At 37.4% G+C, this 17,053-nt stretch overlaps 5 protein-coding genes across 6 annotated transcripts; all 5 read right to left on the reverse strand.

Moving 5' to 3' along the window:
• Positions 1 to 440: 440 nt before the first annotated feature.
• Positions 441 to 2,649, reverse strand: LOC103870003 (cytochrome P450 72A15). Its single transcript, XM_009148086.3, has 5 exons — positions 2,284 to 2,649; positions 1,968 to 2,185; positions 1,542 to 1,789; positions 1,105 to 1,474; positions 441 to 1,029 (listed from the first exon to the last, which is right to left on the reverse strand). Exons 1-5 carry the CDS (start codon positions 2,558 to 2,560, stop codon positions 604 to 606), a joined length of 1,539 nt encoding a protein of 512 aa, XP_009146334.1. The 5' UTR covers positions 2,561 to 2,649; the 3' UTR covers positions 441 to 603.
• Positions 2,650 to 3,951: 1,302 nt separating this feature from the next.
• LOC103870005 (cytochrome P450 72A15) lies at positions 3,952 to 6,318 on the reverse strand. 2 transcript variants are annotated; one of them, XM_009148087.3, is made up of 5 exons: positions 5,892 to 6,301; positions 5,594 to 5,811; positions 5,269 to 5,516; positions 4,806 to 5,175; positions 3,952 to 4,659 (listed from the first exon to the last, which is right to left on the reverse strand). In XM_009148087.3, exons 1-5 carry the CDS (start codon positions 6,166 to 6,168, stop codon positions 4,234 to 4,236), a joined length of 1,539 nt encoding a protein of 512 aa, XP_009146335.1. In that variant the 5' UTR covers positions 6,169 to 6,301; the 3' UTR covers positions 3,952 to 4,233. The 2 variants fall into 2 exon arrangements, with proteins under 2 accessions (XP_009146335.1, XP_018514651.1); XM_018659135.2 differs by having other exon boundaries at positions 4,514 to 4,736; positions 5,892 to 6,318.
• Positions 6,319 to 6,958: 640 nt separating this feature from the next.
• On the reverse strand, positions 6,959 to 11,481 carry LOC103870006 (cytochrome P450 72A15). Its single transcript, XM_009148088.3, is given in 6 exon segments — positions 6,959 to 7,518; positions 7,650 to 8,019; positions 8,302 to 8,549; positions 8,716 to 8,933; positions 9,016 to 9,385; positions 9,388 to 11,481. Coding segments are annotated over 6 exon segments (1,686 nt in total). The 5' UTR covers positions 9,442 to 11,481; the 3' UTR covers positions 6,959 to 7,092.
• Positions 11,482 to 12,080: 599 nt separating this feature from the next.
• On the reverse strand, positions 12,081 to 14,674 carry LOC103870007 (cytochrome P450 72A13). The gene is made up of 5 exons (XM_009148089.2): positions 14,161 to 14,674; positions 13,871 to 14,088; positions 13,528 to 13,775; positions 12,928 to 13,291; positions 12,081 to 12,724 (listed from the first exon to the last, which is right to left on the reverse strand). The coding sequence occupies exons 1-5, from the start codon at positions 14,438 to 14,440 to the stop codon at positions 12,287 to 12,289; spliced, it is 1,548 nt and encodes a 515-aa protein (XP_009146337.1). The 5' UTR covers positions 14,441 to 14,674; the 3' UTR covers positions 12,081 to 12,286.
• A 35-nt stretch (positions 14,675 to 14,709) lies between these two features.
• On the reverse strand, positions 14,710 to 16,928 carry LOC103870009 (cytochrome P450 72A13). Its single transcript, XM_009148092.3, has 5 exons — positions 16,487 to 16,928; positions 16,175 to 16,392; positions 15,850 to 16,097; positions 15,392 to 15,767; positions 14,710 to 15,314 (listed from the first exon to the last, which is right to left on the reverse strand). Exons 1-5 carry the CDS (start codon positions 16,869 to 16,871, stop codon positions 14,889 to 14,891), a joined length of 1,653 nt encoding a protein of 550 aa, XP_009146340.1. The 5' UTR covers positions 16,872 to 16,928; the 3' UTR covers positions 14,710 to 14,888.
• Positions 16,929 to 17,053: the final 125 nt, after the last annotated feature.

A 17,053-nucleotide genomic window follows, 5' to 3' on the forward strand; every position in this document is an offset into this window, starting at 1 on the left:
TATGCAATGACGTATTTTTTTCTCTTAAAAACCTATGGACTATTATTAATTTATATTATATGAAACGTTAAGGACTTTGTCCACTAATTGGTTTTTCTAATGTCACATATCCTGCTAGATACTGTGAGTTTGGGGCATGTTTTTAAGGTTACAGGCATGAGACGTGGGATAATATGATCCGTTAAGCTGATGGGTTTGGTTCTTGCCTTCTTTAAAACTATGAAACTCCTCAAATCTCCAAAAAGAGACGTGTAAGGAGTTCCTGGTAGATTATGTTCTTTCAAGTAACACTCCAACATCTTAGGTTTTAGCCATTACCACTTCAGAGTTGTCCACGTCACGAGAAAAATAGTTATTAAATGTAAAACAGAGATCTCTACTATGTATGTAACTATGTAAGAGGCATAGAGAAGCAGACGCATATAATTTTCAAAACGTCATTGGTCTTTTAAATAATAATAACTGGAGGTGGTAATGTCTTAGATGGCTTTAATATGTACATCTGTCTTAAATACATAAAACAAGATTTTATTCGAGTATTGTATTATGATCTGGACTCAGTTTCATCTGTGTATTACAAGTTTCTTTTTTATAGGATTAGGACTAGAGCTTGTGCAGGATAAGATGAGCACCAAACTGTGGGTGAATTGTGATGACTGTGTAAGGAGCATGAACGTAAGAAGGAGATAACTCGAAGGAAAATCTCTGCAGAATCAATGCCATTGCCATCTTTGCCTCCAATAAGGCAAAGTTCTGTCCAATGCAGATCCTCGGTCCCCATGCAAAGGGAAAGAAGGAGACTTGGCTCTTCGTTGCCTTTGAGAGACCTTCTTTGAACCTTTCAGGCTTGAACTCCGCAGCATCGTTCCCCCACAGCTCGGTGTCATGTTGAACTAGCAGGATAGGTAGACTGATCTGAACGCCGCCTGGTAATGTCAGGTCTCCTAGCTTCATCTCTTTGTGAATGGCTCGTGACACCTGTGTCACTGGAGGATATAGCCTAAGAACCTCATACAAGATCATCGTCATCTACAAGGGATCATCAAATCATTCAGCCAAAAAAAAACAAAGAGTACTTGAGTCACACGAAAGGTTTATACTTACAACTTTGAGCTGGTTAAGACCATCTATATCAGGTACTTTATCGCCAAAGACTTGTTTCACTTCTTCTCTTGCCTTAGCTTGCCAATCTTGGTGTTGGCTTAGCAGAACCATTGTCCAAACCAGAAGTACTGAAGTTGTCTCTTGCCCGGCGAAATAGAACAGCTTGCATTCCTCTATCACATCCTCATTGCTCATCCCATTTCCTTTAACTTGTCCCAAATTAGATTCAAGAAGTATACCAAGCAAGTCATCGCTTGGTGCTTCACCAGCCTCTCTAGCCCTTAACCTCTTGTTAACTATCCCTCTCAGTATAGCTTGGACTTCTCTGGCTTTTGCCTTCATCATTCTATTTTCCTTCGTTGGAAGATACCTGAGAGATTATGACAACATAGATCAAGAGTCAAGTTCTAAAGTCCTTGTAATAACATATTAATTACCTATATCCAGGAATGATGTGCTTTCTAAAAGCTTGTATGATGAGCTGAGCTAGTTCAGCTTGGAGCTCAAATATCCTCTGCCCTTCTTTATAGCTGCTACCAAAAGCAGTACGAGAGATCACATCAGCAGTCATACTCACAAGCCCTGGCCAAACATCCACTTCACAGGACAGCCCTTTGTCCGAGACCAACTTGTCCCATTCGCCAACAACCTCGCTGCAGCTCTGGTGGAAAGCAGGTACCATGTTCTATACATATAAGCACAAGTGTCACAAAATTGTGTCAGCCTAATTGTTAGGAGATCTCGGAGATTACAAAATCGCCTAGAATATTTTTCCATGTAACTATTAGAAAATATAACTTATGATACCTAACACAAATGATACACAAACCAATCAAAACTCTTCATGGAGCTAATACTAATACCTTGATCTTCTCAAGGTGGAAAGCCGGGTTAATGATTCTTCGGTGTTTCGCCCATTTATCACCATCGTAGCTAGCAAGTCCAGTGCCTATCAACCTGGCCAAAGGGAAGGTATGTGTCTTCGGGAAATCATAAACTTTGTTGAACACTTCCTTGATTTGCTCAGGGTCCACTATGGTGATGGTTGGTATAGGTCCAAGCCATGTAAAGTAAGTTCTTCCTGTTCCATGCCAACCACATAAAGATTGAAAACGTTTTCTAGACAAAGAGGAATCAAGAAGTATGAGATAACCAGGAAACATATATATATATATATACCATGAGTTTTGAGCATTTTCAAGGGATAAGGCACGAGACGTGGTGTGATATCATCCGTCAGTTTGATGGGTTTGGATCTTGCATTTTTCAGCAAGCTAAAGTTCCTCTTCAAGTCGCCGACGAGAGGAGTGTAAGGACTACCGGAAAGACCTTGTCTTCTCAGGTAACTCTCAAGCATCTTTGGTTTAAACCAAACCCAGTTTAGAGTTCTCCATACCCACCAGGACACAACAGCTATAGCTATTGAAAGTGTTGCTGATGCAATTGAAATCTCCATTTGCTCTCACAGAGACAAGAGAGACGTAGGTTAGAGAGATGGGTAATTTGCTAACATTCTTGGGATTTTAAAGATTTAGAATATCGGAGAAGATATTGCTGTGGTGATGACATCACCCTGATGTCTTAAAAACTTTATTTTTGGTAATAAATGTTAAATAGTATATATATCCTGTGTATCTCAGCCAGTTGTTTTGTTTGGCCAATGATCTTTTGACTGTACTTGGAGCTAGGGCTGGGCAAATAAACCGAATCCGAAAACCCGAACCGAATCCGATCCGATAAAAATGAATCCGAACCGATCCAAACCCGGCGTAAATACCGAATGGATCTTGTTTTGTGGTATTTCGGGTTATGGGTATTATCCGAACCGAACCCGAATTTAAATGGATATCCGATAGAACCCGAAACATTCAAAACCTCAAAAAGATCTTGTACCAAACATGATCTCAATTCCAAATATGTATCCAAAATACACTAAAAAATATTGAACATCTAAAATACTTATCTATTACATGAAGATTGGTGGTTCTATTACATGAAGGTTGATGGTTAAAAATGGTCGTTGAATCTTGAAGTATTTAGATTTTGATTTTGTTTTCGTTAAACAATGTTTCTCATGAATTTCATGAGAACTTGGTTTTCGTTTTATGTTTTTATTTATTTGGTTTTCTTTTTATCAGTAAATATGTTTACTTTTCGTTTGATTTTGAATGATCACTGTTGATGTTCCTTATTTTTGAATCGATTTTACTTAAGTTTTGGTTACAAAATAGGTACAAATCAGGTATTTTAAAACTGAAGAACCGATTTTACTCATGTTTTAGTTATAAAATAGGTAAAAATCAGGTACTTTTGAACCAAAAAACCGATTGGGACCTGAACCCAAAAGTATATTGGGTTGTACCGGTTCTTGGAAGATTTACTAACCCCGACCCGAACCCGATAGAACCCGAACCGATCCCGAACCGAATTTTCATATAATCCGAATGGGGTTGATTTTGATAAACCCGAAAAACCGAAACCCGATTGGATAAAACCGAAACCCGATTGGGACCCCGAATGTCCAGGCCTACTTGGAGCCTCAAAAGTCACATGCCACGAAGCTCCAAGAAGTACATACACATTTGGATTTGGGTAACAGGTGACAAGTGTATTTTTCATAACTTAAGTGGCAGGTAAGGTGCGAACGTCGTCAACTTTTTTGACGTTTCTTTGTTAATAATCTCATCCATTTAAATTACTGTTTTGTTTTTGTTCTTTGAAACATAACGATTAAATATTTTTGTTTTCTCAAGAAATAAATAATAAAAATGTTAGAATCTTTCTCTGGTTCAAATCTTAAATGTTTTTTCAGTTGATATTAGCGTAGCAAAAAATGGGATGGAAACCTATGGAGTGCACTCAATGCAGAAACTTTTGAGTTAGAGTTCTAGTTTTACTACAAGCGAGAATAAGTTCTTGTGTTTTATATCTAGAAGCTTTGATTAGGACCAAAGCTAACGTGTGTTTTGCACGTTTATTCTCTCATATTGGGTCTTATTTTCACAACAGAGAATCTCTATATGGGACACTGTGTTCTGACTTAAATACATAACACCATAATGAGTTGTGTTATGACCTGGACCCGCTTCTTCAGTTAATGATAAGTTCATTGGACTACATCACACAGAATTATAGCTTGCGCAGGATCAGAGGAGCACCGAACTGTGGGTGAAGCGTGATGACAGTGTAAGGCGCATGAACATAGGAAGGAGATAGCTCAAAGGAGAATCTCTTTAGAATCAAAGCCAGAGCCATCTTTGTCTCCAACAGAGCAAAACTCTGACCAATACAGATCCTTGGTCCCCACGCAAAGGGAAAGAAAGACACTTTGCCGTTTGTTGCCTTTGAGACACCGTCTTTGAACCTCTCTGGCTTAAACTCCGCGGCGTCTTCCCCCCATAGCTGTGTGTCACGATGGACTAGAAGAATAGGTAGACTGATCTGAGCACCGCCTGGTAGTGTCAAGTCACCTAGCTTCATCTCTTTGTGAATGGCCCTGGTCAGCTGAGCTACTGGAGGGTATAGCCTAAGGACCTCATATAGTATCATTGTCATCTGCGAAGCGTCAAATTAATCAACAAAAATTACTGGAGTCGCTTATCCTACTACTACTCTCGTCCAAACATGCTTAACTGCAGCAAGAGTAGTACTAAAATTAAAAAGTTAAATCAGCTAACGGTTTTTGATTTGGTTCTACTTACAACTTTGAGCTGGTTCAGGCCTTCTGTATCAGGTTCTTTATCACCAAAAACTTGCTTCACTTCATCTCTTGCACGAGCTTGCCAGTCTTGGTGTTGGCTTAGCAGAACCATTGTCCAGACAAGAAGTACTGAAGTTGTCTCTTGCCCGGCGAAATAGAACAACTTGCACTCTTCCATCACATCCTCAGTGCTCATCTCATTTCCTTTAGCTTGCCCCAAATTAGATTCAAGAAGTATACCAAGCAAGTCATCGCTTGGTGCTTCACCAGCTTCTCTCGCTCTTAACCTTTTGTTAACTATCCCTCTCAGTATAACTTGGATCTCTCTAGCTGCTGCTTTGATCCTTCTATTACCCTTTGTTGGGAGATAACTACACACACACAAAAAACACAGAGAACTTGACAAAACATGACTGCCATCTTCAATGTAATAGAAGCAGACAAGTTGAGGTTTGTTTCATTACAGATATCCAGGGACGAAAGCTTTCAGAACAGCTAGTATGATGAGCTGAGCTAGTTCAGCTTGGAGCTCGAATATCCTCTGTCCTTCTTTGTAGCTGCTGCCAAAAGCAGTACGAGAGATCACATCTGCAGTCATACTCACAAGCCCTGGCCACACGTCCACCTCACATGATGACCCTTTCTCCGAGACTATCTTGTCCCATTTGCCAACAACCTCACTGCAGCTTTGGTGGAACGCAGGTACCATGTTCTACACATATAAACATAAGGCATCAACACAACATACATACATAAATAAATAAAGTTTATAAAACAAGAAGCTTAAACCTTGATCTTCTCAAGATGGAAAGCCGGGTTGATGATTTTTCTGTGTTTAGCCCATTTTTCACCATCATAATTAGCAAGTCCCTTGGCTATCACGTTACCTAAAGGGAACGTGTGTGGCTTTTGGAAATCATAAACTTTGTTGAACACTTCCTTGATTAGCTCAGGATCCATTATAGTTATGGTTGGTATAGTTCCAAGCCATGTAAAATAAGTCCTTCCTGTTTCAACAAGATAACTAAGTTGAAAACAAGTTGAGATGTTTTCTTGATCAGGATACCAAGAAAACATTTTAACATACCGTGAGTCTTGAGCATTTCGAATGGAAAAGGCACGACACGTGTTGAGACATCATCAGTTAGTTTGATGGGTTTGGATCTTGCCTCCATCGCCATGCTAAAAGTCCTCTTCAAGTCGCCGATGAGTGGCGTGTAAGGACTACCGGAAAGACCTTGGCTTCTCAGGTAACTCTCAAGCTTCTTTGGTTTAAACCAAACCCAGTTTAAAGTTCTCCACGTCCACCACGAAACAACAACTATAGCTACTGAAACTGTTACTAACGCAGCTGATATCTCCATTTTTGTTCTCTCCGAGAGAAGAAAGGAGATAGAGAGATGGAGACTTTTAATGATTGAGAGTGTCGGTGAAGATATCAACGTTGCTTTAGTTGGAGAGCTTCACAGTCACGTGCGACGTAGACGAAAGAAGCAAGTTCCTATTTGTGTGAAAAGTCTATAGATAGAGCCACAAACGGCACGGGCCATTATTGTCTTGTGGGGGCGGGAAAGGCATGGACGTCAATTATTGTACGTTTCTTTCTCAATCATTCATGCGTTCATTCATTTCTACCAAAACGTTGAAATCTTTTGTTTTTTCTTTGCTTACATTTTAATGCCACTGTATATTCTTATTTTGTTAATGAAATTATACTGATTACGACGTCTCCACTAATTCACTATCTATTGTAAGTGTTTGATATGTATAGATAGAAAAAATATGAATCATAAACAAACAAAAGAGTGGATGGAGTGCTAATGTTTTTCTTTCAATAAACATAATGGAAAACGTGAACTACTGCATCGAAATTAACTATTTTAAAGTAAATTTCATTTTTATTTGCCTTTCCATTAGGTGAATGTAAATTAATTTATTATGTATATCGATCAGCCAATAAAATAAATTAAATTTACTAGGTTTTCCAACAGAAAAAAATCACTGGATATTATGTGATATAAAGTTGAATCTAAAATAGATACATATGTATATATATATATATATATATATATATTTATAAAATATGTATTATATAATACTATCAGAACTTTTAAGTGTACACTGTCCCAATCATAAATAGCTTAAACTTTGAAGTACACTAAAATGATGGAGTGTTTATCAAAGAAGATTTCTAGAAACATGGTTTTATGAATGTGACTTTGATTCATTTCTTCTACGCAGTCTTGTTTCCCTTGTGTATAGCAAATTCATTTGATATCATCACAAGTTCATAGCTTATTTAGTATAAGATGAGCACCAAAATGTGGATGAATTGTTATAACTGTGTAAGGCGCATGCACATAAGAGGGAGATAACTCGAAGGAGAATCTCCTTAGGATCAAAGCCAACGCAATTTTTGCCTCCAACAGAGCAAAGTTCTGACCGATGCAAATCCTCGGTCCCCATCCAAAAGGCAAGAAACAGACCTGGTTCTTTGTTGCCTTTGAGATCCCATCTTTAAACCTCTCTGGCTTGAACTCCGCTGCATCATCTCCCCAAAGCTTAGTGTCGCGATGGATTAGCAGAACAGGCATATTGACTTGAACGCGAGCTGGTAATGTCAGATCGCCTAGCTTGATCTCTTTGTGGATCGCTCGGTTCATCTGGATGAGTGGAGGATATAGCCTAAGAACCTCATAAACAATCATCGTCATCTATAACACACATTCAACAAAATCATCATTAATGTTATAACACTTCCTAAACTTTTTAGTAGCACTTTTTGATGAGGTTACAAGAAATAATATCAACTTGAAATAGCATTTTGCTTTGGTTTAATACTTACAACTTTGAGTTGGTTAATGCCTTCGATATCCGGTTCTCTATCACCAAAAACTTGAATCACTTCCTCTCGTGCCTGAGCCTGCCAATCTTGGTGCTGGCTTAATAAAACCATTGTCCAAGCCAAAAGTACTGAAGTGGTCTCTTGTCCTGCGAAGTAAAACAACTTACACTCTTCCAAAATTTCTTCCGTGGTAAGTCCATTGCCTGTAGCTTGCGCTAAATTTGATTCAAGAAGTAGACCCAACAAGTCGTCACTTGGTGCTTCTCCAGCGTCTCTCGCCTTTTCTCTATTGCTAATGATCCCTTTTAGTATAACTTGTATTTCTCTAACTATTGTCTTTATCCTTCTATTATTCCTTGTTGGGAAATGCCTGCCGAATAAAAGAAGAAAAAAATCACAGTTCTACATTGACAAATCTCGAGTAATAGTATAATACAAGCCATGGACCATCATTACCCTCTTGATTTTGAATAAAAAAACTCGTTAATATATATACATAGTCTAACTACTCTGTCCAAAAGTGACATTTGCAAGATGAATCTAGTGTGTTAGAAATTTCATGTTGAAAATAAATAATTACTAATCAAGTGTAATGGAAAGCGACCAATCATGCAAGTATTGGACCAAGACAAGTCAAAGTCAAGTTTATTACCGATATCCAGGGATGTAATTCTTCCCTTGAGCTTGCATGATAAGCTTTGCTAGTTCCCCTTGTAGTATAAATATCCTTTGTCCTTCTTTGTAACTGCTACCAAAAGCGGTACGAGAGATCACATCCCCGGTCAAATTCACAATCCATGGCCAAACGTCAACCTCACAGGAGGTCCATTTGTCCGAAACTAGCTTCTCCCACTCGAACACAACCTCACTACAACTTTTTTGGAACGTAGGGACCATATTCTATACACAAAACACAAAGATCATAATCAAGGCACAAAATGGAACATGATCATCTCATCAGCCTAAATAAAATTTAATGTTAGTTCTGACAATATTATAAAAGATAATCTGAAACCTTGATCTTTTTTTTTTTTTTTTTTTTTTTTTTTTTTGTCAAAACTGAAACCTTGATCTTCTCAAAGTGGAATGCCGGGTTGATGATCTTCCGGTGCTTAGCCCACTTATGTCCATCAGCATTAGCCAGTCCATCAGCTATCAACGCAACTAAAGGAAACGTGTGCGTCTTTGGGAAATCATGAACTTTGTTATACACTTCTTTGATCAGTTGTGGATTCATTATTGTGATGGATGGTACGGGTCCTAACCATGTGAAAAAAGTTTTTCCTGTTGCAGCCACGTAAATATATTATTACTTATTAAAAAATAATTCAAATTATATTAGCCGAAACAAGATACATATATATACCGTAAGTGTTGAGCATGTGAAAGGAGTAAGGCATGACAATTGAAATGAGATCATCCGTTGGTTTCATAGGTTTTGATCTTGCTTCGTTCAACATGCTAAAATTCCTTCTCATATCTCCGACAAGGGGCGTGTAGCGAGTTCCGACAAGACCTTGACTTCTCAGAAAACTCTCAAGCATCTTAGGTTTAATCCAAACCCACTCCACAGTTCTCCATATCCACCACAATACAGCAACTATAGCCAACGATGAAACTAGTATCTCCATTTGCTTAGTTGTCTTTAAAGTTTGAGAATCTTGATGAAGAATTGCATGTGGCGATATGTCTTTTAATACTTGTAGAATTTGTGTTTCGGTCAATAAAATTATATTCTTGTAACCGTCGAACTTTTGCCTTTACTCAGGAGCCTCACGAGCTCTGGCCACATCTGTCTTCCATGCCTTAAGTCTTTATTCTTTGGAAACAATTAATTACGATGCCATAATTGCTATAATGTTGATTTGTTACTTGAAACACGCAATCAGATAATGTTGACTTAATTTATGAATCTATAGGAGTACAAATTTGAAATAACCATAATTTTTCCTACATAATTACAAGTGAATGCCACTTATTTTTTACTCTTAACAATAAATAATTTTAATAAATGAAATTATAAAATACATAATAGATATTGTTTCCCAAAAAATCTAAACTATTAAAATAGGAGTACAAATTTGAAATAACCATAATTTTTCCTGCAGAATTATAAGTGAATGTCACTCTTATTTTTACTCTTAACAATAAATAATTTTAATAAATGAAATTATAAAATACATAATAGATATTGTTTCCTTAAAATCGTATGTGCTACACCAAATTATCCAATATTTAGCTAATATAAAATATTAGAATCTTTCATTTCCTAAACAAATATAAAACATAAAAGCAAAAATCTGTGATAAAGATATGTTGTAGGATATATTTTTCAAGATATTGATTTTTTGGTCAATAGTACTTACTTTAATTTTGGGTATTTTTTATCTGATTTTTATACCATGAGTCGGTTTGAAATGATATGTTTTCAAAAATATTGATTCGAATACGAATTAAAAATGTTAAACGTTTATCAAAAGATTTAGAAGTGTGTCTCTAATCCTTTCATTCAACCAAATTAATAAACATATGTGTCATTATTAACAATTTTCAAAAATTATTTTTAATCTCTTTATTTTTGAATCATATGAAATTTGGAGATGAAAGAAAGTGGAGACATGACAAATACGAAAAAAATATTTAGAAACAATGATACATCTTTCTTCTATGGTTTTGATATTTATGATATTTTACTTAAAACAAAAATTATTAACTGAGTAGTTTAAATATGTAAACATGACAAAATAATTTGGAAGTAAATTTAGAAATTGTAGTCTCACTAAGAGACAAAGGCATATATATCATAAAGGGAGAAACTCTAACATGTCATTGATCAATAAAAATCAAAGTTTATTTATGAAGTTAACAAGAGGAGGACAAAACAGAAAATATGAGATTGTACAACTAATATTTGACATCTATGCAAAAATGAAAATAACACCCGCACAAGTGTGTGGGTCAAACTCTAGTTTGTGTTTGAAATAGTAAAAATTATATTTCACGCAAGTTTATGTATTTTTCAAATAAATTTCAGGAATTGAAAATTAACAGAAAATATTGACTACATAACAACATTATATAAATGTATATATATTTTTTTATGCTGGTTATTATATTATTGTAAACTATAAGAAGCATTACATATTTTTTTTGGGGGTCAACAAGAAGCATCTATAACAATAATTCTATATGATTTACTAGGATTCAGGGCTGATTACATCACGGTAAGCCATCCTATAAAATTTATGTCTAACTGTATTTTTTTACAATGTTGAAAAATTTTTGTAAGCATTTTTATTTTATAATTTACCTTTTTGGGATTCAAAACTTAAACTTCATAATATAGAAATAATAAATAAAACCAATAGATTAAAGAACTTTCACAAATATGTACTTATTAAGCAACTAAATTTTTGTTTCATATAAATCTCACGAAATACATTTTTTTTGTTAAAGGGTTTGATCTCACGAAATACATTAAAACGGAAATATTAGGCAACTAAATTTCTCGTCCAAATAGTTCATGAACGTTCTGACATGCACTTATAAAGTGAATTTGTGACATTAAAATTAATTTAAAATATCTCTCTGTAGCAATTTAAAATATCTTTAATATTTTAATATATCTAAAATACACCTGGGGCAGAATTTGCATGGTGAGCTTGCTTAGGAGTATTGTTATTTTTCTTTTTGTAAATTAAGTTCGATAAGTTTTTGGGACGACGATGTCATTGTTCGTGATCATCTTGAATGGCTTCTTATTGGTGACGAGTGAAAATAAGTAATATGTCATGTGTTTTTTCTTAATTGTCGAGAAGTCATATGAGGAATAGTTCAAACTTATCCACAACCACAAGTCTTTGTCCGTTTACTCGGATTTTCAATCAAGTAAGGTGAGATTGATGAAGTATGTGTTCCTATCTTATCACCAGGTACTTGTCACACTAATTAATGCAATGGTAAAGTACGGTCTAGCATTCATCCACGTTACTGGCCCTAAAATATCTTATTTCGGAAAAACCAAAAGGGGAAATGCTACTATCATTACACTTTGATAGTGCTTGAGAGGCAGAAAGGCTCTTCAAGACCCTATCTTCAGCTTCTGTCATACTCTCTTGTAAGTTTCTGCTTCTGGTTCTGGATGCATCACATTATGATATCTTGGTTTTACTTTTTATTAGGAATGAAGGAGTTTGGAGTCAAAAAAAGAAGGAAAAAAAAAACATGATCACATAACATGCGCTAGACCAAATCGATATTTGTGACGCCATAAGAACACATCCGCATATTTAACCCGAAATGCATAATTATTGTTGTACGTGGAAATCTAGAAAAGCATGATCTCTTGTCTTTGTCCACGTATAAGTACATGCATACACAAAGTTACATGCATAATGTATTATTTGATGCGCTCTCATTTTGAAAGGTCCCTGGTACATAATAAAGCTGCATTTCCTTTCTTATTTTTGGTTTAAGAATATATTACATGCATAGATGCTATTCTTTATGGACGAATAATTCATGAAAATTTCTCAGTACAATTCTCGTGAACTTCTCCGTGTTATTATTTGGGTATTATATGCTAACAAATCTTGAATCTTGATTAAAAAAAAAACAGAGGATCTTGGAAACCTAGTTTACTGATCTTGGAGCATGTGGAAGATCAACGGAGCACCAAACTGAGGATGAAGTGTAAGAACAGTGTGAGGTGCATGAATGTACGATGGAGACAGCTCGAACGAGAATCTCCTTAGTATCAAGACAAGAGCCATCTTAGCTTCCATGAGCGCGATATTTTGACCAGGACAGAATCTTGGTCCCCATCCAAACGGTAGAAACGAGACTTGGTTCCTCGTGGCCTTTGAGATCCCATCAGCGAATCTCTCCGGTTTAAACTCATTAACATCTTCTCCCCATAGCTCAGGATCACGATGAACCATAAGAGTAGGAATCACTATTTGTGCACCACCTGGAAGTATCACGTCCTCATCTAGCTTTGTTTCTTTCTCTATGGTTCGACCAAGTAGAATCCCTGGTGGGTATAGCCTCAACACCTCGTTCAAGATCATGCTCATCTGTTTAATAAAAACTAGGAAACGTTAGTCTGAGTTTGGGACACAAAGTAGATAAAAAGCACACAAGATTTAAGAACCCTAGGCAAAGCTTAGAGGTCACAAGATAGAGTAACGATTGTGAAGAAACTAATATTAGATGCTGTGATTTCGACTTAAAAATCTCTTGGTATTCAAAAGAAAAAGAAAAAGATTTATGTTGTTACTATTTTGAGTCGAGAGAGTGCATCAAAGTTTGGTTTGTTGCTCTTCCCAATAACTTGTAATATCTCCTGTCTAGCTTGATCTTGCCATTTCTGGTGATGGCTAAGCATGATCATAGTCCACACAAGTAGATCCGCAGTGGTTTCTTGGCCCGCAAAGTTAAACAGCCTGCACTCTTCTATCACATCTTTGGTACTCATCCCATGATCTCCTGAGTTAGATTCCAAAAGTATTCCCAGCAGATCATTCTTTGGAGCCTCTCCTGCTTCCATAGCTCTCTGTCTTTTCTTGATGATCTCTCCCAACCTAGACTTTACTTCTCTGTCTATTTGCTTCATCCTCATGTTGTTCTTTGTCGGTAGAAACCTAAACAATGGGAAGAACACTTAATATCTCCATGTTTCTATGAACATGAATATTGAGATTACTTAGAGATTAATGAGTTAATGAATTTTAATCTTCAAAGTGTGTGTGTAATAATATAAGCTTCCACATCGGGAGCTTCGATGGAATATGACTAATACATTAGTGATTTGGACACTTCGCCATTTGGTTTTAAGTTGGAAGCCAAAGAAACGTAACAAAGGAAGAAGATCGGTTACCTCACTCCAGGTATAAAAGCCATCTCAAGAGCTTTTACAAGTCGTCGGCCTTGTTCTTCTTGAAGCTCAAAGATTCTCTTACCTTCCTCATAGCTACTACCAAACGCCGTACGCGAGATTGCATCTGAGGTTACATCCTCAAGGTATGGCCAAACATCAATCTCAGCTGATGATCCTTGCTCCCTCACCAACCTCTCCCATTTGCTTATTATCTCGATGCAGCTCTCGTGGAACGCAGGTATCATAATCTACACAATCAGAGAACATAGGAAAACTCAGCATACAGTCTAAGAACAAAGGTTAGAAGTTAGAAACATGAGAAATGATGTAAGAAGAAGAAGACCTTGAGCTTTTCTAGATGAAAAGAAGGGTTTATAATCTTCCTGTGCTTAGACCATTTCTCTCCACTATACAACGCAACTCCAGTCGCAAAAAGCTCAACGACTGGGTGCACTGGCGGCTTCGGAAAATCGTTAACTCTGTTTAGAACTTCTTTGATGTGTTCTGGTTTCGTTACAATAACACTCGCTGTAGGTCCCATCCACATGTAACATGTCTCCCCTACACAAACACCAAACCATAGATAAAAACAGAGGATCTCTGTTTTGAGATCAAATCAAAACGTTAGCTTACCATGATCCTTAACGGTTTGTAATATCATAGGCATGACACGTGGCGTGTAATCATCGTTTAGACTGATGGGTCTGGTCTTTGCTTGCTCCACCATACTAGCTTCCCTTAGAGCGTCACCGACAAGAAAGGTGAAAGGAGTTCCAGAGAGACCTCGTTTCTTTAGATAAGCCTCATGCTTCTTTGGTCTAAACCAAGCTAGGTTCAGACCTTTCCATATCAATACTGTTACCGCCACGACTACAGCCGCAACTGCAACCGCTGATGTATCTGGTTTATTCATAAACGCTTCTTTGGGATATCGTTAGATGTGTGTGTGTTTTCTTTTGTTACTAAAATAAGTTACCAGATGAAGATGATATGTATATATAAGATAAGTAATTGCTAATTTGCGTATGCGTCAAGTAAATCATATCTGAGGCAGACGAAAATTCAAAGACTGTTCTAGATTTTTTAAGTACAGATAATAATTTTTTTATATGTTATACTTTTCTCATATTCTAGTTTTCTTTCTCTATGGTTGGCTCCTTCTAAAGCACATCCAAAAGAAGGTAAAGTTGAAATTGGCTTTATATTATAGACTTTTCAAGATTAATAATGCAGCCACACTAGAAAATGACCTTAGACTTTGACTGAAGAAGACATTTCCCATAAAGAGACTAAACAAGTCTTTGTAAGATTTGCTTTTGTTACAGACTTTATACACAATACACTTGATGACAACACCATAATCAAAGCTTATGGAGAATAAGATGAGCTCCGAACTGAGGACGAGTGGTCATTACTGTTTGAGGCGCATGTACATATGAAGGAGAGAGTTCAAAGGAGAATCTCTGAAGAATCAAAGCCATCGCCATCTTTGCCTCCAACAGAGCAAAACTCTGGCCAATACAGATCCTCGGTCCCCATCCAAAGGGGAAGAAGGAGACCTGGTTCTTCGTTGCCTTTGAGAGCCCGTCTCTGAACCGCTCTGGGTTAAACTCAGCTGCATCATCTCCCCAAAGCTCAGGGTCTCGATGCACAAGTGCGGTTGGTATATAAACCTGAACTCCAGCTGGAAGAGTAAGCTCTCCCAGCTTCATTTCCTTGTTGACAGCTCTTTTAAGCTGAGCTACGGGAGGATACAGCCTCAAAACCTCATTGAAGATCATAGTCATCTGTTTCAAAATCAAAAACTTCAAATGAATTTGGTAAACTATGGATGCAGGAGAAAGTGGAAGATGTTTTTACTTACCACTTTGAGGTTGCTAAGAGAATCTATATCTGGTTTAGTATTATTACCACCGAGTGTTTGCATCACTTCCTCACGTGCCTTAACTTGCCAGTCTTGGTGATAGCTCAATAAAACCATAGTCCAGACCAAAAGTACTGAAGTTGTCTCTTGTCCCGCGAAGTAAAACAGCTTGCACTCTTTCATCACTTCCTCTACGCTCATTCCATTTCTCTGAGACTCCTCTGAGTTTGATTCAAGTAATATCCCTAACAAATCGTTGTTCACCGCCTCTCCAGCTTCTTTTGCCTTCTCTCTTTTGCTGACAAGACCTCTCAGTATTGTATCTATCTCTCTGTCTATTACTTTTATTCTTCTATTGCTCTTTGTTGGGTAAAACCTACACCAAACAACAAGTTCTCATGAGTCCCACAGTCTTCAAGTTTTTAGTTTATTAACTAACACTTGTGTGTTTATGTAACCTCAAACCAGGGATGTAAGATTTTTTAAAAGCTTGTGCGACGAGCTCAGCTAGTTCCCCCTGGAGTTGAAATATCCTCTGCCCTTCTTTGTAGCTGCTTCCAAAAGCAGTATGTGAGATCACATCTGCAGTCAAATTCACAAGCCAAGGCCATACATCGACCTCACAAGGCGTTTCTTTATCCGGAACCAGCTTCTCCCATTGGCAGACAACCTCGCTGCAACAATTGTAGAACGGAGGGACCATGTTCTGTAAAACCAAAACCAGCAGATCTTTAAGTATCACACACATATATAGTCTAACTTGATTCAGACAAAACACAAAACCTTGATCTTCTCTTGATGAAAAGCAGGGTTGATGATCCTCCTGTGATTAGCCCATTTATCTCCCTTATAGCTAGCAAGCCCGCCTGCTAACAATCTGAACAAAGGGAACGTAGCAGCTTTCTCAAAGTCGTAAATCTTGTTGAAGACCTCCTTGATCTGCTCTGGATTGGTTATCATGATAGCTGGAACTGGTCCTATCCATATAAAGAAACTCCTTCCTGTTCCCACCAATCAAGTCAACTTTAAACTCTCTCTCCAAAGAATCTCTCAAGATCTAAGAAGAAAGACGAGGGAGAGAAGAAGAAGCAGTACCGTGAGAGTTGAACATCTTCAAGGCAAGAGGAAGGAGACGTGGAGTGATGTCATCAGTTATATTGATGAGCTTAGATCTGGCCTCCATCATCATATCAACATTCCTCTTTATATCTCCGACCAGAGGCGTGTAAGGAGTTCCGGCAAGTCCCTGTCTTCTCAGGTGACTCTCCAGCATCTTGGGTTTTATCCAGACATACTTCACGATCCGCCATGTCCACAAGGACGCAGCTGCTGCTGCAACCACCACCAAAGCTGCAACCACTGAAAAAGACATCTCCAGTTCAGATCCTTTCTTAGTTTCTTCTATCAACTGAGCTTTACAGTGAAGATCCTTTGCCGCCAAAGGGTCTTTGTCTGTACTTGTCGTGAAAGTGGTTTCCATCTGTTCTTATCTAACCGCTATTTTTTTAATCTTAAAAAGACACATCCACTAAGCAGCATTAACAGGCATGCTTTGGCAGGTGAATGGTAAGCGCGTATGTTCCAGACGCTTATTACTCTATGGACATTGCAATAAATACCAGACTGCGAACAAAGCGTGGCCTGTTTTAGAACTCTTTGAAG

This window comes from Brassica rapa, chromosome A05 (assembly GCF_000309985.2).
Source record: "Brassica rapa cultivar Chiifu-401-42 chromosome A05, CAAS_Brap_v3.01, whole genome shotgun sequence".
In the NCBI taxonomy this organism is placed as follows: Eukaryota; Viridiplantae; Streptophyta; class Magnoliopsida; order Brassicales; family Brassicaceae; genus Brassica; species Brassica rapa.

What these genes read in the sequence shown, in the direction of transcription:
- LOC103870007 (XM_009148089.2), bottom strand. Translation starts at nt 14,440, where the DNA reads ATGAATAAACCAGATACATCAGCGGTTGCAGTTGCGGCTGTAGTCGTG. An exon ending in TTCATCTAGAAAAGCTCAAG is followed by an intron (nt 13,776 to 13,870) that starts GTCTTCTTCTTC and finishes CTGATTGTGTAG; the next exon opens with ATTATGATACCTGCGTTCCA. An exon ending in CACTCTCTCGACTCAAAATA is followed by an intron (nt 12,725 to 12,927) that starts GTAACAACATAA and finishes TTTATTAAACAG; the next exon opens with ATGAGCATGATCTTGAACGA.
- LOC103870005 (XM_009148087.3), bottom strand. Translation starts at nt 6,168, where the DNA reads ATGGAGATATCAGCTGCGTTAGTAACAGTTTCAGTAGCTATAGTTGTT. An exon ending in CGAAATGCTCAAGACTCACG is followed by an intron (nt 5,812 to 5,891) that starts GTATGTTAAAAT and finishes TTGTTGAAACAG; the next exon opens with GAAGGACTTATTTTACATGG. An exon ending in GCTTTCGTCCCTGGATATCT is followed by an intron (nt 5,176 to 5,268) that starts GTAATGAAACAA and finishes GTGTGTGTGTAG; the next exon opens with TTATCTCCCAACAAAGGGTA.
- LOC103870003 (XM_009148086.3), bottom strand. Translation starts at nt 2,560, where the DNA reads ATGGAGATTTCAATTGCATCAGCAACACTTTCAATAGCTATAGCTGTT. An exon ending in GAAAATGCTCAAAACTCATG is followed by an intron (nt 2,186 to 2,283) that starts GTATATATATAT and finishes GGCATGGAACAG; the next exon opens with GAAGAACTTACTTTACATGG. An exon ending in TCCACCTTGAGAAGATCAAG is followed by an intron (nt 1,790 to 1,967) that starts GTATTAGTATTA and finishes TTATATGTATAG; the next exon opens with AACATGGTACCTGCTTTCCA.
- LOC103870009 (XM_009148092.3), bottom strand. Translation starts at nt 16,871, where the DNA reads ATGGAAACCACTTTCACGACAAGTACAGACAAAGACCCTTTGGCGGCA. An exon ending in GAAGATGTTCAACTCTCACG is followed by an intron (nt 16,393 to 16,486) that starts GTACTGCTTCTT and finishes TGGTGGGAACAG; the next exon opens with GAAGGAGTTTCTTTATATGG. An exon ending in CTCTTAGCAACCTCAAAGTG is followed by an intron (nt 15,315 to 15,391) that starts GTAAGTAAAAAC and finishes ATTTTGAAACAG; the next exon opens with ATGACTATGATCTTCAATGA.